Source organism: Glycine soja, chromosome 16 (genome assembly GCF_004193775.1).
Source record: "Glycine soja cultivar W05 chromosome 16, ASM419377v2, whole genome shotgun sequence".
Taxonomy (NCBI): domain Eukaryota; kingdom Viridiplantae; phylum Streptophyta; class Magnoliopsida; order Fabales; family Fabaceae; genus Glycine; species Glycine soja.
Window position 1 is genome coordinate 86,320 of NC_041017.1, and position 23,557 is coordinate 109,876.

Genomic DNA, 23,557 nt, shown 5'->3' on the forward strand with positions numbered 1-23,557 from the left:
TTCAATTTAATAGTTTTGCAAAGTTTTTTTTTAATCTAATTCTACTTTAATTTTTATGCTCTTCTTGTCTCTCTTCTACTCATGTTGACATGATTGCAATTCTGCCTACTTTTTTTCTTGATAAATGAAATTCATGAATGATTTTAACCACGTGTAACTGCTAGTTAATAATGCTCTTACACCAATGTCATTTCTCTAACAGCCAATTTTTTTTTATCTTGTGATTCAACCCCGATTTACAAGGCACAAAAACATACATTCAAGAGAATGTATTGTCGATCAATTGAAAAATTGTATCCGAGAACAGCAGACAAAGATATACCAAGAATAAGGTATAAAGCTAATTGGAGCCGAGAAAATATGATTGTTTCATACAAGCAACCGCTTTACATTGACCTGACCTTCACGGAGGAAAAAAAAAAATCTATGCCTCACATTTTTCTGCTGCCATATAAAGAACTCTATGCAACCCAATGCACACCAATGTTTAAGGAAATGAATGGCGTGAAGGCAAAACGAAAGTAAAATAATGGTCAAGGAAGCAATGTTCCTGCAAACTCTTACGAAATCCCACACCTGAGATATCAAATCAAAAACCAAAATCGGATGCCATGTGACATGTGTCAATTTGAAACGCTGATTATGAACATGGACACTGTACTTGGACTTTGATCACTTAAAGCCTCACAAAATACACTAATGGCCCGTCTTGTTTGCCTTTTCATATGGATCAATCCAACATTTGTCTTTCTCTGCTGCATCTTTCCACCTTTTACCAAAAACCTGCATTTCAATGTATGACTGCATCCTAACCTGCATGTAGTATATTCCTTTGTCAAGGGTGAGAATTGGAGCTAAAGGTGCATAAATCTACATTATCCTAATTCCTATGTTGCTTACTTTAGCTCTATTATCTCCTGAGGAGCCTGATGGTGCCTGCAACCCAAAGGACAAAAAAACCATTATTAATAATTAGACTCGGTAAAATAAAAAAATGAGATTTAGTTCAAAAATTAGTTGATAGTTGTGGATTACTACAAAGTACAAACATAACAAATCTTTATGCAACAATTATCCTCTAGTTACACTGCAAGCAGAAATGAAAATCACTTGCCTCATTGCCATTTGAGCCCCCAAGAGTAGGCAGACCCAGATGAACTATGTACTCAGAATCAACCACACCAACATTTTGCATTCGATCTCCCTGAAATATTGTTGAGAGATGAATAACAACCACATTGGAATGATTTAGTAAAAAATGAATAGGCTGTTGCGGTGCAAGCAAGTTACCTGTGCACAATAGCCAAGCTGCCTATCCAGGCCCCAGGCATGGATTAAGTCATTCTGTAGACAGAAAGATGATTACATGAATATGAATACATGACCACAAAAGAAGAAACCATGCTGAATTCAGAAATTGAACAAGTCATACCAAACAAAATAATACCAGCGAATATCCAAGTTTCAACTATATATGAAAGTGAAATTGCATCACACCATATGGTTGACAATACTAGTAATGTATGAACAATACAATTTTCTCTGTGACTATATTTTCCTATCAACAAACTGAGAGTAATGTCAAACTTAAAAGTATGAATTCGATTCTCACGTCTAGATCATACCAGAAACTGACTCTGGAAGAAGATGAATAAAAGGAATTAGAACCTTAAACAGTAACAAATATAGCATGACAAGTTTTACCTTAGAAGAAAACCTTCATTTATCTTAATCTACCGAAGACAAATGATTTTTTCTAAAATACATAATTTTATCATCTCTACTTGAGAGACTTGGTCAGGTATAACCCCAGATGATTCAATCATAAAAAGTTGGGAATTTTCAAAAAATAATTAAAAATCTGTGATATCATGTTACACAATGTTCTCAAGCAGAAATAGCTATTCATGATTTTCATAAATAATTAAAAAATATGCGATATCATGTCATATAATGTTCCCAAGAAGAAATAGTTCCACGTAATTTTCACAATATGATTCTATACCAAATTTACACAGTTTTAGTATCCATACCTGGATCAAATGCCATACACACTGCCAAGACTTTTTAGAAAACACTGGTGCCATCATTTCCACCCAACTGCAAAACAAATTCATTCTATATTAAAATTATGAATTTCATTTAATAGCATAAGTAATCAGCACGAGTTAACAGCTGGAAAGAAAATAATACAAGACACACGGTGTGCAACTGTTTTTACCCAATGCAAGGAGGAGCAGTGCTTTTGTCATCACACCTTCCACTACCTTTTAATTTATAATACCTTCTGTATAAATAGCAAAAATAATATTAGCAATTTTTTTGAGGAAAAAAAACTATTCAATAAGAAATCCCCACTAGCATGTAGGCATGGGAATACAACCTCGGGTGAAAAATTATTTAAGGGAACTGTAAATCAATTGAATTTTTGAGACAAGCACATTGCAGGTGTGTATTCAATTAAATACAGACAATTTTATTACACATAAATTGACAATATAAATAATAAGGCTAAATTTTGTGCAGTAAGTTTTTCCCACTATATTGTGGAATATAACCTGCAGAATTACTAGGAACTAGGAAATATTCTAGTTCATTAATAGAGTGCCATGTTGGCTGTATCTTAATAAAGGTATAAATTTACCAGTGGAACACTGTTTATTGCAAAAGGTTGGGAAAATAAGGTCAACCTGTGAACTTTTGATCCTGCTTTATGGACTGTCAGTGGATGATGTACTTCAGATTTGGTAGGATCCAGAGCTGGCTGTGATATCTCAAGTCCCTCTTCTTTAACAATAGATAAATACCTACCAAATAATCAACAAGTCATACATGAGGCATAAAATAATCACGATAAACAAAAAAAGAAAAACAATATACCATTTTTCATCTAATATAGTTAACTAAGACCTCTAAATATAGTATCATCTTATTCCTAATCTCCCAGAGAAATTTTATAAAATAAAAAAAAGCAAAAACAGGCTTACCTTTTTGGGTCAAAATTATCAACAAGAAGGTCCTCATCCCAAAGAAATATATAATTGTATTCAACAACTATGTCTGGATGCAAAAACCGCTTCGCAAACCACCTATATAGCACTATTTCACTCAATAACTATCCATGAATTTAATCTTCAGAATAGTTTATTAAAATTAGGGAGAACAAATTCACTTGAGCTGATTATACCATTTTGTTTGATTGATAGCAGATACATGTATGGCACGACTACTCCAAGCTAAACTCTTCCATCCATCCACAAAACCATCATAGTGAAAAAGCATCACAACAAAGTCACTTGACAAGAACTGCCATCAGCAATATGAGTCAGCAGGTATAATGAGTTTTAGATCAAAGCCAAATAGTATAAATGAAGCAATAATCACCTTTTCAACAATTTTGTTGACAATTTCTTTTTGCTCAAGTCCTACTGCCATAGCCAACAAGTTCAATGGGCGCTTTAAAATTCCCTGTAGCAAAAAAAAAATTAAAAAGAGATGCATAGAAAGAGAATTAATAGAGTAGATATAATAAACCTATAAAATTAGCAGGATATTAACTAATATATAGTGATAGATTCAGATCAGAAATAGGTAGAACAACAGATATTTATGACAGAAATCACTCTGATGGGTATCAGTATAATGCAAAACCAGAGATCCTGAATGATACAATGGGGACTCTCTCCGTCTCTTACTCCCAGGTATTCAAGAGACCTGATTCTCTCCCTTCCAAGGCCAACTTCCTTCTCACAACCCTCAACTGACTCTAACCAACTCCACTTATTCCCTTTAACTACTAAATAATGAATACAAGTAGTTATCCTGTCATTAACAGAATTGAGTCCTAATCTCCTAGTATTCCTCTTATTTCCTAAGCTAGACCCTTTTAATCAGTGGGTCTTTTTTGTTCAGCAACCACATATTACTAAAGTTTATTTATATTAGGAAAAAACAAAGAGAGGCAATCAAAGAGAATCAAATGCTTAATGTACCTGATCGCATGAAAGGCAATCAAGAGGGAAACTTGACTTGTATGCCTAGAAGACAGGGGATGGAGAGAAGAGAGAGGCAGGGAATAAGTAGAAAACAGTGACATAGAGTGCAGGGTCTTTCAAATACCATTTGTTATCTTTTTCGTTTCAGTCTTTATTGTTCATTCATTGTAATTCTACCCACCAGTACTCATACCATATAGATACCAGTAATATAGCCTCAGTACTACGTTCCTTTCTTTTGACTTCATGATGCTACTCATTATCTTATACATAAACATTTTCTGAGAGCAAGACATATATAAATTTTAAAGCATTAGCAAATAACAAACTATTCCACCTAATGTAGCAAGTTATTGTTATCCTCTAGTCTGATCTGCACAATCTGCCAATTTCCAGCATCCAATTTACAAAACAAATATAATTTTTCACAACGTGCAAGTCATCATTTCTTTCAGCAACCTCATCATTGTGCACACTTCCATTCTCCCAGAACAGGAATGTGCATTTAAAAAAATAAAATAAGTAATTAAAGGAGTGTAATTTTCTCCATTAAAAGTAACACATTCTAGAAAATAAAGAAGTGCCAAGAAGTAAGTGGGTATAAAAAAATATGAACCTCCAGCTTTTAATATCCTTTACTTAATGCAAAATCAAGGGCCAAAATCAACTTACGAAGATATTTATTAATCATATTCCAACATGACCATAAACCAATTTTTATATTATTTATATATACCATAGAAGTCAAAATATTAATTGAACCCATCAGTTTACTGATTCAACATCAAACTCCAATTAACCAACTTTGGTAGAAACAAAATATTTCACAGATGGGTAGAATTGTGCAGTTGATTAGCAACATTTTGTTTTGTGAAGCTTAAGATTAACACTACAAGAGTCTTAAGTGAATTTCTATACAATAAATGAATGAGTAGAATTAAGCACACATTTCACATACATTATCTTTACCAGAGTCCCATAAGGGCCGCATTTCCAAGTTAGATGTTCTAGCAATAATTCCTTCAGGCAATGCCTCACTTCCAAAAGGCAAGCATTGTCTCTAGGGAAATGGAAAGAGGAAGAGAATTAGAGATAGCTCCAAAGAGGTATAATATACAAGCTATATAAAAAAGAAATTTTCCCCAAAATAACAAACCTTACAAGAATTAAATTTTGAATCTGGCATTGTATGAATTAGTCCCCATCGTGCTAATCTCTGCATATATAATTAATACCCGAAGGTATTTTCAAGTAATCAAAACTCAAATTTCAAATGCAGAAAAGAAAAAGATTAACTAAAATTCAACAAAAGGTAAAAACTATCAAAGCCTAAAAGATGAGTGCTACCAACACTCTTTGCATGCTCTTTCCCACAAGATCTTTGTTGGGCAAATTTTATGTGGGTTCCATTACAAAGTGAGTGGGTTGAGGTTTTTTTGTGAGACCCACATAAAACTTGCCCTATAATAGAGAGTGTAGCAAAGAATGTGTTTATAACATTTCTCCGGCCTAAATTAATTGGGAACCATTTGTTCAAGCGAAAAGAGAGGCAACAGATGGCAATCAAATTTATGTGGGAGAAGGGGGAATTGTTTGAGTCAATTCTCATCTCAGTATAATTTCTATCAGGTAATTCTTTAGTATTTCAAAACAATTTCAAGGGGGGGAAATCTGACCGGTCAAAGGGTCTTCTCTACAGACAAGAATTAAAACATTTGTTAGACAGACAAAGTTTGTGAATCTTAATTTTTTTAATCAAAACCAATTGTGAGCAAGAAATACTAGCCAAAAGATACATCTTGCTAATGCTCACATGAGCAAATACCATCCGGCATTATATATTTCCACCATTTTACCAAAAACTAAAAAACAGCATACCTTTCTAAATTCCCAGAGATATATCTTCTGCAATATCAATATTGCTATTATATTTTTCTTTTAAGGAAGTAAACATTGATTGTAGTAGCAACATGATAAGAAAATTCCTAATTTTCTAAGTAGCAATTTAAACTAAAACTTGAGGGGGATAGAAATACTAAATACATACTTGTTTGTATTCCTTTGCAAAGAATGCATTACCAACGAAATATGCACCAGAAATCAAGGAAACCACGAGGAAGACACTCCAAAGGAACAACCTATTCTTTGGGTCTGGCAAGATAAAACCCTGGTGCTTTGCAAAGACAAACGGGGAAATCATTACAGTTCAGTTCAATAAACTAAAAAGCGACTTCTTAGAAAGGTTATTATTAGATAATCCCATCCTGTGTACTCAATTTATAACTCAGCCAACAGAGCAAAGAAATCATAAAATTTAATTAAAGTTTAGTTTATTTTGGTCATGCTGCACTGCAACATAAGAAGAATAAAAAAAACGAAGAAGAGAAAGGCAAAGGAATGAAAAATAACTTGTCGGATTTTGAAAAAGAAGTTTAAAGTTGACGGATTCATACTAGAAAGCATGTTTGATGATATGAGTGGTGAGACTGAGGAAGCTTACAGTTACAGAATCGAAAGACTTCATTTCATTCTACTTTGTCTTCTGACATGAGCGCGCGAAAGCAGAAAGAGAAGATATAATAGTAACTTTTAGGAAACGAATAATTGGAAAGGAGGGAATAGGAGAAGAGAAAGTTGGTTGGAGAAAGAAAAGGGAGACCGAATAGAGAAGAAGAAGAGGAAGAATACGAATAAGAAACAAACAAACAAACAAAGAATCAGTGTCATGTAAGAAACACTGCCTACTGAAAGCAACGTTGTACTTAGTCATGGGAAACATAGATACGATAAAAACTAAAACTAAGTTGCTTTTAGATTGTACATTTAAAGATTTTCAATTACAAGCAAACAAATAAAATGGTACATATCAGTTAAAAAAATTACAAAGCATGATCAAAATAACAATAATTATTTAAAAATCTAACAACGTATGAGTTTTATTAAAACAAATTAAATTGTACTAGTTATAACTTAAAAACCGTATGAAAAAAAATGCAGAATAATGTAACCTACTAATAAAATAATTGAAATTGAAATGTTTTATAGGGAAAGAGAGGGGTCCAATATCCATTATTGGTGGCAGACTTTAGGCAAGAGTTAAATTTCTTGATGGAAACAGAAAGAGAAAGAGAATAATAATGGATAAGAACGACGTTAAATATTTAAATGTCTTTTAATATCCAGCTTGGTGTTTTAAGTTACAGCTTGCAAGGAAGCACGTTTGGAAAATCATTTAAGACAGCTTGATTATTTTTTATTAAAATTATTTAATTAATGGTTAATTACAAAATTAACTACTAATAAAAAATAGAAAATAACTGTAAAAATCACCAATATGTATATATAATTATAAAGTCATTAGAATTTAACCACTAGAAAGAGCGTAATGACGTGGACTTTGGATAGTTCCCAAAGATTTTAAATTTGAATCTTATTGTTTACGGTCTACACTGTACACCAAAAAGGTAAGGTTCTAAAAATGAATTTAAATAATCACCAAAAAAGTAAGGTTCTAAAAATGAATTTAAATAATCTTATTTTATTTAGATAGTAATACATATTCACTTAGAAAATATAAATATAAATTTTTTCTATAACACATCAAAAATTAATTATACTCGCTAAAAAAAGGTTTTTTTATTTCATGTAAAATTAATTATACTTGTTGCAAATTTAAATAATTTTACCTCTGAAATCAACTAAACACAAATTTGACTATAGAAAAAAGAGTTGTGCAGCGTTGGTTATTAACTAAACAAGCTATAATTTAGGTGATTGAAACTTGTGTGTGTTTAGAAACACTTGGGAAGATTACACGCAGCATGTTGCCAAATCTCATGTGCCTGTGCTGTGTGTGCTCGCCTTGAGTCATGTAGCATGTTCCCATTCCCCCGCGTTTCCAAAAAACCGTTAAAAGACAACACATTTTCGCTGTATATTTTCCTTTATAATCCTTTAATTATAAAACAAAATATATTTGTGCTTTTAGAGCTTCACGTCACTTTTCTTTATTACTTTAGCTCTAAGTTCTTATACATGTCAAGTCTACAGAAGACAATGCATGGAAGATTATAACACATGTATCATATAAATAATTAGTATTTTAGTTTGTTACAAAAGATAAACGGCATTTTTAGATAACTGAAAGCAGTCCTATGTTGATTAATTTTGGTTAACGACAAATAAATACTTTGATTAAAAATCAAATGCATCATGTAGGAATACTGTTGCATTATTTATGTGACATGGGACAAGTTTGTGGCTAATAATACTACTCCTTTGGATAAAAGTATGTGAAAATGCAAAGGGAAAAGCCATAGGAACTTTGACAAGCTATTTGTTTCCTACTGAAAGCTGTACATTTGAATTGTCTATCTACATTAACACTTGCAGGTGTTCAGCCTGATCTAACAGTAATCCAATTCCCTGATGAGATGTCTTCGGGTTTACATATTGGTATTCCTTTAAGGTCATCATCATGAAATGCAAATGTAGTGTTTGTGATTGAGAAATGATTCCCCTGATCTGAACAAGTTTCTAATTCATCATCTGAATCTTTGAAATTTTGAACCTCTAAGACACTTGTCGGGGAAGAAGCATATTGTTTTGTAGAAACAATAAATGGATGGGTGAGTAAGTCCTGAACAGTAGGCCTCTTATTGGGATGTCTCTCGAAGCACCTGGTCAAGAAATCCAAACCCTCCTTAGAGAAATGGGGAGGAAAGTGAGGTATCCCATGACCATGGGCAATCATGAGCACAGCAGTTGTAGGATTTGAAACCTGATGAGCCCAAGGAGGGGTGCCAGTAGCCATCTCAATAACAGTACATCCCAAGGACCATATATCCGCAGCAAAATCCAGAGACTCGTTCCTCAATACTTCAGGAGCCATCCAGAGAGGAGTCCCACCAATAGACTGCCAACAATTTGCCTCCTTTACCCTTTTTGCACTTCCAAAATCTGCCAACTTGATGTTGCCAGATGAGCTCAAAAGCACGTTCTTGCACTTTAGGTCGCAATGCACAATTCCATGTTGGTGGAGATGCTTTAACCCATGAAGAATTTCCCTTGTGTACACCCGAACCACCTCTTCATCTAATGACCCACCAAACTTGTGCGCCATGTCTGCCAGATTCCCCCCAGCCATGTACTCCATAAAAATATTCAGTTTGCCTTGCTCCTCCTCCTCTGTCCCCAAACATTTGACAATATACGGTGATGAATTTAAACTTTTTAGGATTTTTACCTCTTTGTCCAAACTCTGCCGTCCAACCCCGGAATGTGGTGATTTCACAACAAAAAGCCCACCCGTGTATTTGTTCATTGCCAAATGGACAGTGCCAAAAGATCCACAACCAACAAGTTTACCTTTCACCCATTCACTGGGTTGTTGCCGTATTGCACCCATATATATACCGCCAATTATTTATTAATTTCTACAAATCCAAGAACATGTTGATTGTGGAACCCTTCTTCTTTCTTTCAAATTATAACGAAAATGGTTGCAGTTCACGGTAGAACGGTTTCCGATCGACAAATCGGAAAACCGCCCTAAGGAGCGAAACCCTTTTGGTTTGGTGGCAGTAGTGCTAATTAAACAAATTAAGGCTTTAATTTGGTTCAACTTGAATAGAATGGATTGAAGAAGGGAAGGGAAGGCGACACAAACAAACAAACTCCAACTTATAAACCCCACCGTTTTCGCCCGTTGCCAATTAACGGTTGGCTATCCTTATTTTTTGCAACTGTCTCTTTCTTCCGCTATTTGTGTTTCGAAATAATAGCAATAATAATATACAATACAGGTAGCATTTGGTACGTCATATAGTAGAAATTACTAATACGCATGTAAGGCTGCAAGGTACTAAACTTAACTAGCATTCCATCTTACGATTCATTACAAATGTAGCAAGTGTTCATAGGCCGATGGAGATGGTTTGAACGAATCAAATGGAGATGTTCATACTTAGCAATATTTCAAATTAAGAAAATAATATTATTTTGAGAAAACAAAATAATAACTTTTTAACTCTCTGTTCTTTTTTCACAGCACAACGGTGGCATTGTCATATGTAAATTGTTAGTGTCTTATATAAAATTATCAGGATATTCGAATCTTCTACGTATAAAATTGCTTCCCAGTTCATTATCGCGTGCCACTACTTTTCTTTAGAGAGAAAAACAAAAGCATGTTAAAACCTAAAGGGTGGGAATAATCGAATAAGTCATACAAACTAAACTAATAAATTCACTAGGATGGATTTAGTGATGGAGAATTTGGATTCTAAGTTCGTAAATAATAGAACCTTTGTTAAACTCTGTTTTTTGTTAACCTCCTCATCCTTACCATTCCACAAATAATCTTGACCTGATAGGTATGTGTACTGAGATTTGAAACTTTATTTCTATGGTGGAAATTTTGATAATTTTGAGAGCGTGGCGTGGTAAAGAGATGAATAAGTAGTATGAGATCTATGACAAGCAATTGAAAACGGGTCAGCAAGAAAAGGTTAAGGGTCGAGCTAGGGAAGCATCTAGACTAAAGCAACCAGACGTACCTCGGAAGTGGAGGGACTAAAGCTGAAGTTGATGATTGAGCTTCCTTTTCTGAAAACAATTTATTTATAGTCACAATTCCCCCCACACATATCTACATTCTTGTCTTCCTCTATTTTGCTGATAAAGATTACTTATATCCTCCCCTTCTCCCTGTTCATTCTCTTGTATTCTGCAGACTGAGTGTAATTTTAGGGTGGAGATTGTAATTGAAACAGGTTTCTTCCCAGTTTGTTGATGCCTTTTGATATTTGAAATGAAAGAACGTAAGCAAGAAAATATTATTATGATCCAAACACAGGGATCTTCTGCAGCATCAGGGCAATGGTATAACACATTCATTATTCATCTTATTGCGTGGTGTCAATCTGTCACAAAATTTTGATCAAATGATCTGCTTCTGATCGTTCCATTTCAATGTGCAATGGCCCGTTCATTGACTAACCAATTTCGTTTTATTAAAATGAGTGGCTTCTTATTTTCATACTATACTACAAAGGTATTGATGATCCTTTACAGTAATGCTTTGTTTTGTATGATGTGAATCTTTCGCTCGCTCGGATATTGGTACAAGAATAATGTTTGACTTTAGCTAATGCATGGTATTTCAAGAATCATAGTTGTTTTAAAAAATAAACTTTTTAATTGATACTGAATAGTAATTGATATTTCTTGATTGTCATTATTATCTTTGTTTGTCAAATGTCCTTCATTGATGATATCATTTAACAGTAATTTATTAGTTGTTGCAGGACCAGCATCACATATCATGCACTTCTTTTGGGGGAAGGCTGGCTATCATATTTTTTAAACCTCTAATGAAGATAAGAACGCATGTTCATTCTTGTCCAACATGGGATCATCATATGTTTGCAGATGTGAAGAGATACAGACTCTTTGGAATACGGTTTGGATTCTACGTACATGTATATATCAATTACACGTTTGCTTGCTCACGCCATCTTCAAGTACAACCCAACAATTGCCTAATGCTATTGCTTTTTTTAGTTAGATTCGTGATTTTTGGGTTACCAAAGTTTGCGAGTTAAGAATATATAGGAATGTATAATTTAAACTGTTACGACTAAATAAACATATTCATTGTTCCAAAACTTGTTTATGGTGTTTCTGTCCAACAAATCACTTGATAATGTTGACTATTGATTCAAATTTTGAAGAGCAATATCCAACAACTTATATTTTTAGCCTGTTTTTAGTTTACATGTACTTTTTGTATTAAGAATAAGGTGGATGCATGTGCAATGTGTTAGATCATTCAATAAATTAATTCACGTCCCTTCAGAGGCAAAATGAATGAAAGCTTCACTCGCTCAGTGAACGAAATATAATTTGAAACTTTAACTAGTGTCATTGTTTGGTTTGCCTTCTGCCTGTCAATGTGGCAAGATGCTACCCCCTTGTTTACACGACCCTACCTTTCTTTTTGGTGATCTTCCCCCACTTTATGTATATTAACTACTTTGATTGAAAGTTAATCAAAATTAAAACCAACCAATTAAATACCGACATAAAATAGGTCAAATTGGTAACTCATGCAAAGAGAAAGACATCGATGGAAATGGCATTCAGGATTTTGATTTGATGGCATTCTTCCATTTCTTAAAAGCATCCAGATAATAATAGTCCAAACGAAGCTGGACGTTGAGTCGATAGTTCTGAACTTCAATACTCATGCTCACGTAATAAGACTAAGGAAAATTAGCAAAGTAATATTGCCACAAATGAAACTCAGATCAAGCATTAAGTGCAAATTTGAATAAAAAAAATCAACTTAAATTTACAAAAACAACCCAAGAGCTGCTTCTACAAAACTGAATTTCTAAACAAAATCTTAATGCGTAAACATACATTGTTAAAAATCACCAAATATGTTACGAAATTATTTTTTCTCTCCAAATTGAGTTAGGAATACACCCCCCCCCCCCCCCCCCCCAAAAAAAAAAAAAAAACATAACCTTAATCGTAACCCAACGACTTCAAGTAAGACTATTCCAACATTTCAAGTACAAATTAGAAACAGGTAAAACGTCGTCGAGATGGTACAGAAATGTAAAAAGGTACTCACAATAAATTCCAGGGCAAAAACATTATACCTAGAATTAGCAAACATAACAAAAATTAAAAAAAAAAAAAAAAAAGACGCCTTATTGAAGCTAAATCCTTTACAATCAGTTTTCCCTTTTCCACAAAATTGATATTCACCCAACATATTCCGTTCCCTGCCTGCCTCTATGGTCCAATAACTTGTGTTGGGGATCGCATAGGCCAACCTAGAAGAGGAGGCGATCCTGGAGGGGTTGCACTGCGGCTGGGAGAGAAGAGGCTTAGTTCTACAAATGTTCCAGTTGATGTAACCCCCTTTTCCAATGTCCGAAATGAAATTGATCCACGCTTTGTCGATGCATCAGAATATCTACCAGGACTAGACCGAGCATTATCTTCAACATTATCTTCCAGATAACTCTGATTAGCAATAAGAGACACAGTATCATTATGATCATCATTAAGCCTCCTGGCTTCTAAGTCTTGTAGATTTCCCAGCGCTAAGCAATCTGCAACTGGACGGTAAACAAGTGTGCACATGCACAAGCCAACACAACATACTAGTGCAAGAAAAGCCAAGAAAACTAAGGCTTCAAACATAACATGTTCAGGTCCAGACAAAACAGATAAACCAAGAAAAAGAACCCTTAATGGAAGGAAACATGAAACTGAGAATAGCAATGTGTAAACCCTCTTCTGCAAACCCTTGTTAATAACTAATTTCAAAATCCGACTACCAAGCCAAAAAAGGTAGGAAGTCAGGATAATGGCAAAAAGGCCGTGGAGAATAGTGCTGAGTAAAGGGTAAGTACAGAGGGTGGTATCATTCTCCCCAGAGGCAACCACTGCACTTGAAAAATAATGAGGCAACATTTTTCCAAAACCCTTATTCTTGTCTAACTGAGGTCCAACCAAAATAACAAAAAGCTGAAGAACAAACATTGGAAGGCAGTAAAGAAGAATATATCCCGAAGTTTTCACATTCCATTTTCTGCTCATAATTCCAGTCTCCAAATTCTGTAAAGGTGCACGAAGGAGAAATACAAGTGTGAGGAAGAGGCACGGTTCTGCAAATCCCATATTTGATACAATATAGCATTTGCAGACAGTGTCCGGCCATTTTAAGTGAAAGGTACTCCTTAACAAAGTTAATCGAATAATTTCACCAATGCCCCACCAGATTGAAAATAGGATGAATGTGATTCTGATGATCCAAGGACCACTAAAATACTTGAGCTGAACCAAACCTTGACTATGAATACGAGAGCGGAAGTAAAATGAGTAAGCAATGCACATCAACCCAAGAAGAACCAAGATGGCTACTAAACAAATCGTCACCACACCGAATGCCTCGGCAGCAAATCTCGACAGGGGCATTACCCGATGTACAGATTCCACGCATGCTCTCTGACAGCATGGATACAGGAAATCCTCAGGTGGTTGTGCCTTCTTCCCAGTACTAAAGTATAAATCACAGAGTTCACAGTATTAATAAAAGAATATGATAATTGAACTCATTCCAGATGTGCATAATCACTCAGGATAGATTACTCCGCAACATCGCAGATCAATCAAGTATCACCCCTCCATACGCTCAAAATAGTAACAAAACGTAACACATCAACCACAGAACATATAGCTTTAAGGTTGATTATCCAATTCAAGCACCTAAAGTTGAGAAAGAAAGAAATAATAAGTAACAAAGGAAGTTGAATACTTAAATGGAAAACTGGGACAAATTTGCTTAAAATTATCACAGTTCATAACTTGAGATACTCTAACCAAACTCAAGGAAAAATCTTTTGAATCATCAAAAAGCTTAACAAATGTCATGGGCAATTTGTGAAGGATGGCCCGCTATGACGGCACCATAGGCCACAATGGCATGTTTATATGGAAGAATTTTGGCCGTCCGTCATAGATAGCATTGCTTCTAACTGGGGATTTGTCCACAGCAACAGAAACATTAGGTTCAAAACAGTAAAAAGACTTGATTGCAATTACAACAAAAAAAAAAAAAGAAGGCTGTGTTGTATTCTGAATACTAGAGAAGGCGATACGAAATATATGACGTTGTGCAACATTTCTAGAAAAAGAATGAACAGTGAGAAATAACAGAGTTGGTCCGTAGAGAGCAGCTATTGACAAGGCACATTAAGTAGTAAAGGCAATGGAAGAAAATCAGAAGTTGTCATTCGATATAGGTAGGGAAAATATATAATAATCGAAATTAAAATATAAGAAATTGAGGAAAACATTGAAGGAAGGAAGGAATAAGCGTAAAGAAAAGGAGAGGAAGAGAGAGCTTACAGCGGGAGGAATATTGATCCAGTGAAGAGGAAGGACGATGCGGTGGGGGGAAGAAGGGGATCAGCTAACCCTAATAGTAATTGATTTGATTGGGAGAAGAGAAGGAGAGAGAGAAAGAAGGAAGGATGGAAGGCCAAGGGAAGGAATTGGTGAGTGGGACTTTGTTGGTGACAGCCTGTCTCCAGCTGTGTCCTCCGAACCTTCCGCTTCGTGGATAAAAAGGACTTGCTTCGGCCTTGTCCCTACCTACGTGTCATTACACCCTATACCCTATGCCTTATGCATCCTCTATTATTATTTACATCCTTTTTATTTTCTTTCAAATACATGCTTTGACAACAATAAACAAAAAACAAACCTGCCTTGCCTGCCTGTTCTTGCTTTTCATTATTTTTATTTTTTCAAGAAAGCATAAATTATTCATATTTTATATATTATAAATTTTACTATGTTAAACATATTCTATGACTTTCACTGATTTCATGCCACAAACCAATATTTGTTTAATATATTTATAAATGTGTTTATCAAATCCATTTCATTGATTACAAAGGTGTAGGAAGGTTTACTACAATGAACATAAAATTTATAACAGTGTTTATTGTCACTAAAATCACCTCACAAAAAAAGGTGGCAAAGAGTATCAAAAGTTTTTTATTAAGCTAGTTTTCAGGTTTCTAACCATTGCTGCTATGGAATGAATGCACGAATTTGATATGGAATACTTTGTTTAAGACCAAATTGAATAAAGCGATATGTTAAATCCCGGGTGTTAATAATATCTTGCCTCAAGAGTTATGACAATCTTATAATGATACACTTATTGTTAATCTCTTAGGAAAGAAGTTTTTTTTTTTTTTTTTACTGGGAGTAATCAAGTGCATACAATTTAAAAATCTATAAGTGGTATGAATATTGTTGACATAGGTTATTGTTTTTTCATGATCAAATTTGACTTGTTAAAAGATAAAAAGAAGATTGTGGGTGATAACTCAGACAAAAAAAAGATTGTAGGTAATAACTCGTGGTTTTCCTTTGATTGTTACTTGATAATACATTGTTAGTCATATAACATTTTGTGGCCTTTGAGATGGACATTAATCACACACTTGTTTGGTTATGGTATCCATCTTTAAGAGTGAAGCATTATGACAAAAGTATTCTCTTAACTTTTGTAACAGTTGTTACCGGACCTTGAAAATGAACATAATGTTATTTGGGGTAAATTTACTAGGTGTATATGAACATAATGTTGACGAATTTGTTGTTAGTATAATTTGATTTCACAAAATTGATTAAATGTATAATATTAAAGAATTTATCTTTTGTATAGACAGTGTGGTTCCTTTGGACATGTTATCAGATCCTATCTAAAGAAAGAGAATGTGAGTAGATTAAAGCAACCCTAACTAGTGACGATTACACTAAAGATTACGCTGGCTCAATAACGAGTGTAAACCCTAACCCTAAGTAATTAATGATCATTAATCATGACCAAAACAAATCAATTTTGAAAAATCTATAAGGAAATCAAGGGCCTAGTAATGAAAAGTGAGATTCAATAAAGGTTGATTTGGGGCATAATAAATTACATGCCTTAAATAGCAATAATATGACTAATAGCACACACAAAATGGGTTATAACAAAGTAATTAATGGTGGTTGATTTGTCCATGCATGGAAGGTAGTATCAATTGGAAGTGTCAAAAGAGAAAAATGACTTATAAAAAAAACAAATACTATCATAAGTTCTCAAGTAAAGATTAATCTTCCTTAGAAATTGATTCATGGATTTAATGATATTACATCTCCCTTTAAGCATTGAGGAGGTTATTTTACTAGAGTCAAGCCTCAGCCTATCCTTAATGGACTAAAAAAACTCTTATTTATTGTACTTGGATTTTTTTAAGAGTAACTTGGCAAAGGAAATGTCGTGGTGGTCCTTAGACTCTAGAAGGTTTTATAAAGGAATTATTGATTAGCATCATAATATAAGGTCTATATGAGTATTGGTATTTTTATTTTCAAGAAGTATATATACCCATTACCATATATAACTCAAATCAATCCAATATATGTATAATAAAAAAAAAATCTAAAACTAACTACATTCTCATGTGTTGTTTTTTTAATTAGTAATTATAATTATAATTTATCTTGGAAAGTGCACTTCCCCCGTTTAATAGATAAAAAGAAAGTAAATTTAAAGAGAATAAGTGAATGGTTTAGAGATTTTTTTTGTGTAGTTGCTGAATATTTTGTGAAATGTGTCTTCAAATGAGCTTGAAATTGTGTATAGTAATCTCTTTACATTTAAATTAGAATAACTATATTGAACGGAAACATTTTTATTTATTATTCAACGATAATATTGTTAGTTGCGTTTCTCTGATGAGAGTGTTTCTAGGTATATATTTTTAAGCTAGTTGTTAAGTAAAATTAAAATCAAGAAGTACATTTAAAAGGAATAAAAAATTTAAAATTGGAATTAAATGTTCAATATATTAAACCATTATTATTAGACGTGTATTTTAACGAGAGTGACAACAATTTCTAAAAACACTAGAAATTTAAGATAATATTTCAAAGAATAGCTCTTATATACACTCTCGTTAAAAATTACTATTATAATTTATATATATAGAGAGAGAATTAAGGATTATGATTTTGATAAATTATATATTAAAATAATTTATTTGTTTATTATATTTTTATTTACATAAAATTATATTTATGTTATATTTTGCAGTGACTAAAATATTAGTTTATTACAAAATTGGAGGAAATGAAATAGAATAAAATTTACATATAGTTCTATATAATTGAGCAATATGACATATGAATTGTATGTAAGTTTTGTCTAATTAATTGTGGCAAGGAATGTGATTGGAGGGAAATAAATTTGGTGTAGTTGACAGATAATTTTTTTGAAGCATGTTTTGTTGTTAAATTTGTGGAGAAGGAAATGTTGATCTAACGACTGAAATTTGAGTGAGTAGGTGAATAGGTGATTTGGTTGGGTGCAGGGAATGGAATCCGGTTGCATTTGAAATGATTATGGTATGTATAGCACACCTCACTCTCTCTCTCTCGCGAATTGAACAAAAGTGCATCATCTAATGTAGCTGCTTATGCAAATGCAATTCTGTTTGTAACCCACATTAGAATTTTGATTTCATTTCATTTCATCAAAGGAAAAGGAACTGAGAGGAATTAACATTCAAATTCATTGATTGGCTATGGGTTGCATATGCTCCAAAGGAAAACCATGCCAACACCAAGCATTTGGGATTGGGAGGACTAACAGAGAATGATGCTACTACGGCTCGCCTCATATCCAATGCAAATGGAAATGGAGCGGAAGAAGCCTCCACCTCCTCTGATGAACATCAACATCAAGGGGACAAGCACCGCAACCTCCTAAGGTGTGTAGGATATTTAGTGTAACTGCAGTTGCTGGCGAAGCCATTAATGGTTGGATACCTCGCAGGGCTGATTCCTTTGAGAAGTTGGATAAGGCAAGTCCTCCATCATTTTTGCTTCTTTTTTTTTTCACCAACTCCGACACCAACCATAGCTTTTTCCTATCGTGCTGCAGATTGGCCAAGGAACTTACAGCAGTGTTTATCGAGCTCGTGATCTCGAAACCAAAAAAATTGTAGCACTCAAGAAGGTTCGCTTTGCTTATATGGATCCAGAAAGTGTCCGTTTTATGTCAAGGGAAATCATTGTGCTGCGAAGGTTTGATCATCCAAATGTCGTGAGGCTTGAAGGCATGATTACTTCAAGGGTTTCTGTTAGCTTGTACCTTATTTTTGAATATATGGACCATGATCTTGCAGGCCTTGCAGCAATACCCAGCATCAAGTTTACCGAAGCACCGGTACCTCACCCAACATTCTAATTGTGCATCACACACTCTTATATGACAACCTTTCTGTCATTTACAACTGTAAAATTTGTCTTCGAAGCATTTACTTTTCACTTTATGTGATTTTTGTGTATATAAATTGGCATAGTGAGCTAGATTATTTTCGTAAATAACCTTGTGAGATCTAGAAAGTGTCTAGTATTTGTAGAATTAATAGAAGCATCAGACAAATTTTGAAGCCAGACATGGAGTGGATTGCTAAATATATGTTTGTAACAAAAACATTACTTTCTCTTTGATTGAATTTGATGAGTCAAAAGCACTGTATCTGCTGGAGTCCTAGCGGCAACTTCTTTTGAGCATTTTTTTAAAATGAAGGGTTTTACAAGGATTACAATGACAATTTTAAGTTTTATGAATTGCTTTTCTCACCATCTTACAACAATCCCTAGTAGCTCTATAATTGTAAAGATCTGAATAGCTGCCTTGGATGCTGCACTTAATTTGTATATCATGCAGCCAATTTACTTGTTATTAGAAATAGACAAGAATTTTTTTTAAAGCAAAGGAGACTGCTAACCAGTTAGGGAGCAACTGGTTAATGAATAAAAAATCGAAAGTTTTCATAGTAAAGTGTAACATCTTATGTTACCAATACACCCCACCATGGTTTCCAAGAAAACCCTTCTATTTATTGATTCCTTACACTTGTTAGCAGGACCCCAAAGCAAAATCCAAAATCAATATTAATCTTTTACCAAAAGGCCGCATATTCTTTGCATCCAGTTTTATTTACAGCTTGAAAGTTTCATGTCAGATGTCTTCTCTTGTTTTCTTTCCTCATTAATTGACCTCTGGTTCTTGTTTCCACAATGGGACAATATTTTTTGTCATACTGCAGATCAAGTGTTACATGCAACAGTTTCTTCACGGTGTTGAGCATTGTCACAGTCGTGGTGTTATGCACCCTGACATCAAGGGCTCAAATCTTCTGCTTGACAGTAATGGATATCTGAAGATTGGTGATTTTAGGCTTGCAACTTTGTTTCAGCCATCAAACAGGAAGCCTTTAACAAGTCGTGTTGTAACCTTGTGGTACCGACCACCTGAACTTTTACTTGGAGCTACAGATTATGGAGTTACTGTGGATTTGTGGAGTGTCGGATGTATTCTTGCAGAGTTGTTTGTCGGGAAGCCTATAATGCCTGGACGAACAGAGGTAGTATTCCTCTTTTGTCCTGGATATATGCATTGTACATTTTCTTGGACACATTGAAGCTTTTACATGTGACATCTTGAGCATCCTAGCTTGATGATATAAGTCTAAACAAATAGGTCCTCTTCTTCCACCTATGCATATTATTGGAAGAGAGAGATTTATAGATTGACTAAGTAATGTAAAACTAGAAGAAGAAACCAAAATGATCATCACATTTCTAACCTAATTTCCAACATGATAGTTTTTTAGCCAGTTGAGTTATTTGTAATCATGTTATTGATGAAAAACGGAGTTTATAAGTAGGGACAGGGTCTTACAAATTGTGAACGAAGGACAGATGTTAGTATCCTTTTTGGTCTAGCATTTCTGATGGTCTCATTTGAAGTACTTAATTTTTAAATTTGTCACAGCTTTCTATGGTTTAATTGGGTGCTAATATCTGGTAATCTATCATTCTAGGTGGAGCAGCTAACATAAAATCTTCAAACTTTGTGGATCTCCATCTGAAGAATACTGGAAGAAGTCAAAGCTACCACATGCAACAGTTTTTAAACCACAGCAACCTTACAAACGTGTTGTTTCTCAGACATTCAAGGATATTCCTTCATCTGCACTGAGCCTCTTGGAGGTCCTTCTTGCTGTAGAACCGGAAGATCGAGGAACTGCTTCTTTAGCACTTCAGCATGAGGTAATTATAAGTTCTATTTGAGTGCAGTTCACCTGGAAATTTGTCTGAACAGAATGCGTGTTACACATCCTAGAATTTTAGTCGTGCTCACGTTTCTTAGCCACTGACATTTTTCATGTCTAGTTCTTCACAGCAATGCCACGTCCTTGTGATCCATCAACTTTGCCAAAGTACCCACCAATTAAGGAGTTTGATGCCAAACTTCGTGAAGAGGAAGCTAGAAGGTATTTCTTTTTCGAATCTTTTTATATCGGAGATTCTAATGTGATTTTGTCATATCTGATTTTTGCATTATCTGCAACAATAGCACATTGTTTTGGACACCCTTCTGGTGTGTGCTTTAATGATAATTTGTTTTTCCCATTGATATCGTAAACTAAAGTCTCAAGCAGAATGACATTATAATTTTCAAAATCTACTGTGCAGTGACAAGAACGATAGAAAAGTTCTCCATTTTTTTTCTTTTTGTTCTCTAGGTATTTTCATGAACCTTCAACTAGTGTAATGAGTATCTGATTTTTTTTTCCTTCTTTTTGAGATAGTGATCCTTCTTATTTGTCTAAGTGTGTAACTCCTGTCACCTATTTGTCTATTTTTAAGCAGACGAAGAGCAGCAAATAAAGGATATGAACATGAATCAGTTGGGAGAAATTTTAGAGAGTCCAAAGCTGTGCCAATACCTGATGCTAATGCTGAGTTTCAGGCAACTATGAGGGTACTTTAAATCATAAAAACAATGTTAATGGGCCTCCTTGTCATTTGAGTTATTTGGGTTTGCCTGATACACATTTTTCCATGTGATTTTTTCTCCCAGAGACAAGGACAGTGTAATTCCAAGTGCACTATTGAGAAGTACAATCCTCAAGAGGATGGCGATTACGGCTTCCACCATGAACCTGAAAAGTCAAGAGCACTCAATGTATTATCTCATTCTGGCCAGTTAATGCATCCAAGTGTATATGTATCCTCACGCAATATGAATTTGAAAGAGGAAAATCTCACTTGCCCAGATCATGGCTTTAGATCAAGAAAGTCTGAGATGAGAAAACAAAAATCCTAATGCCAAAGTAGTACTGCAAAATTGTCAAGATTTTCTAATTCAGTTGCAGTTCGAGGTGATTCACTGCTTGATATGAGTGGTGACTTTAGTGTGAATTCGCAGTGGCCAGAAGATCAATTTGGCATGAGATATAGCCATCAGGCTGATGGTGAGTCCAACAAATTATTAGATGGACTCTAATCTTCTCTGAAGAAGGACTTTCATCCTGTTGATAAGGATTGTACTAAGGTAAATCAATTACTGATAAACATTAATTTGTGCAATTTTTCAAGTATTTTGCAGCCAGCATTACATGAACCTCTCAGAGAATGGGAAAAAGATTAGTTTGCTGGGTATTAAGACTGGTCTTGATATAAGGATTTCCTTGCAACGTGGTTAATGTGTGTGTGTACATGTATGTACTCACAATTAATACTGGAGCCTGTATGAAACTTTCAGGAGAATGGTTCTTTTAGGTAATCAGTGTTTTATGCTCAATGACTATGGAGCTGTCAAGTAATTACTTGCTTTTGTTTGTGACTGCAGGGCTATGCTAACAAAAATGCTCGCATGCACCATTCTGGACCGTTGCTGGCTCCAGAGGATAATCGTGAAGAAATGCTTAAGGAACATGAAAGGCAAATCCAACAGGCTGTCCGCAAAGTTCGTTTGGGTAAGGACAAGACAAAAAATGCTGACAGTGGGAATGGCCTAACTGAATCGCTATTTCAGCATGTGAGAAATCGAGAGTAGTGACTTTCAAGAGGGTTTTGGTGCATTTAATATGGTATGAGAACACTTCAACACAAGATTGTGGTTATCATAATGTATTGCCAAGATAAATATTTCTTTTGGAAATTCAATAACTCTTGATGCCGATAGATTACTAATGCTCGTGGGGCTTCAACATACTTCTTCACATCAGATATTTATAACTGCCGTAGAAGGTCTTGTACAGAGTTCTAACCGACAAATTTTCATGTTTTAGGAATGTGGATAGTTTATACTTTATAGAGCAAATGAAATCCATGACGATTGACTGTATAATAGTTTGTGGTTTATTAACACACCAGCAAGTTGTTCCATTGCCAGATGGCGAAGTCATTTCCATGGCATTACTTTGTATATTTGAAACTGATTTTGCTGAATTAAATTTTCTTCCTTTAATGCATAGGCTATTTGGTTATTCAAGTTTGATGTGCTTGTATGTTCAGAGCTAGAAGAAACTATTAGCATAAGAAATTCGGAAGGCTGAAGAAAGGCTTGCCTTTCTAAACATAGTATTCTCATCAACATGGGTATGCAGGAGAGCCTTCCAAAAAAAAGAAAAGTATGCAGGAGAAATAATACTAAAACAAAACATTTACTTCTAATTTGCATGTGGTACCTTAATTTGTTAATCCATAGCAGTACATTAAAAATTGATTTCTTGGAATGTTATATTCCCCACTTTATTACAAGCTCTGAAAAATAATTGCCGGATATTATTGATTTTTAGGAATGTTATAACTTCTATTTTCACTGTATTTTTCTACACTTTCTATTTCCATGAAAAGAGATGAGAAAGTGATATTTCCATGGGAATAATGAAATGCATTTCTTAAAATGCAAAGAACTTCTTTTTTCTTCATTTAAATTGTTTTGAATTTTAAAAATTTTTCAAAAATATTGAAATGTAACCAAACACATTTATAAATGTACATAATATTTCTAGTCATAATGTTTTTAGAAATGTGATTCCTAATAATATAACATAATGCTTTGAATCAAATGTCCCATAAAATGATTTATTAGGATGATTAACCTTTTTTTGTGC

General features: G+C 34.2%; 3 protein-coding genes and 1 pseudogene across 9 annotated transcripts; 1 reads left to right on the top strand and 3 right to left on the bottom strand.

The window, feature by feature from the left end:
* Positions 1-319: 319 nt before the first annotated feature.
* Positions 320-6,669, bottom strand: LOC114389325. 6 transcript variants are annotated; one of them, XM_028349965.1, is made up of 15 exons: positions 6,496-6,669; positions 6,043-6,162; positions 5,152-5,211; positions 4,954-5,055; positions 3,993-4,037; positions 3,385-3,468; positions 3,188-3,306; positions 2,988-3,089; positions 2,691-2,807; positions 2,222-2,287; positions 2,034-2,100; positions 1,291-1,344; positions 1,115-1,204; positions 901-936; positions 320-813 (listed from the first exon to the last, which is right to left on the bottom strand). In XM_028349965.1, exons 1-15 carry the CDS (start codon positions 6,517-6,519, stop codon positions 697-699), a joined length of 1,203 nt encoding a protein of 400 aa, XP_028205766.1. In that variant the 5' UTR covers positions 6,520-6,669; the 3' UTR covers positions 320-696. The 6 variants fall into 6 exon arrangements, with proteins under 6 accessions (XP_028205766.1, XP_028205765.1, XP_028205768.1 ...); XM_028349964.1 differs by having other exon boundaries at positions 6,043-6,168; XM_028349967.1 differs by lacking the exon at positions 3,993-4,037 and having other exon boundaries at positions 6,496-6,668.
* Positions 6,670-8,197: 1,528 nt separating this feature from the next.
* On the bottom strand, positions 8,198-9,659 carry LOC114390500 (mitogen-activated protein kinase kinase kinase ANP1-like). The gene has a single exon (XM_028351236.1). It carries the CDS (start codon positions 9,400-9,402, stop codon positions 8,392-8,394), a length of 1,011 nt encoding a protein of 336 aa, XP_028207037.1. The 5' UTR covers positions 9,403-9,659; the 3' UTR covers positions 8,198-8,391.
* Positions 9,660-12,534: 2,875 nt separating this feature from the next.
* Positions 12,535-15,089, bottom strand: LOC114390697. 2 transcript variants are annotated; one of them, XM_028351537.1, is made up of 2 exons: positions 14,925-15,089; positions 12,535-14,073 (listed from the first exon to the last, which is right to left on the bottom strand). In XM_028351537.1, exon 2 carries the CDS (start codon positions 13,989-13,991, stop codon positions 12,801-12,803), a length of 1,191 nt encoding a protein of 396 aa, XP_028207338.1. In that variant the 5' UTR covers positions 13,992-14,073; positions 14,925-15,089; the 3' UTR covers positions 12,535-12,800. The 2 variants fall into 2 exon arrangements, with proteins under 2 accessions (XP_028207338.1, XP_028207337.1); XM_028351536.1 differs by having other exon boundaries at positions 12,535-14,282.
* A 2,787-nt stretch (positions 15,090-17,876) lies between these two features.
* Positions 17,877-22,934, top strand: LOC114390096 (annotated as a pseudogene).
* The last annotated feature ends 623 nt before the right edge of the window (positions 22,935-23,557 follow it).

Excerpts from the sequence above, each read along its gene's own strand:
- LOC114390697 (XM_028351537.1), bottom strand. The coding sequence starts at position 13,991 with ATGCCCCTGTCGAGATTTGCTGCCGAGGCATTCGGTGTGGTGACGATT.
- LOC114390500 (XM_028351236.1), bottom strand. The coding sequence starts at position 9,402 with ATGGGTGCAATACGGCAACAACCCAGTGAATGGGTGAAAGGTAAACTT.
- LOC114389325 (XM_028349964.1), bottom strand. The coding sequence starts at position 6,519 with ATGAAGTCTTTCGATTCTGTAACT. Across the intron at positions 3,090-3,187 it reads GCTATCAATCAAACAAAATG|GTGGTTTGCGAAGCGGTTTT; the intron begins GTATAATCAGCT and ends AGTGCTATATAG. Across the intron at positions 937-1,114 it reads GGGGCTCAAATGGCAATGAG|GCACCATCAGGCTCCTCAGG; the intron begins GCAAGTGATTTT and ends TTTGGGTTGCAG.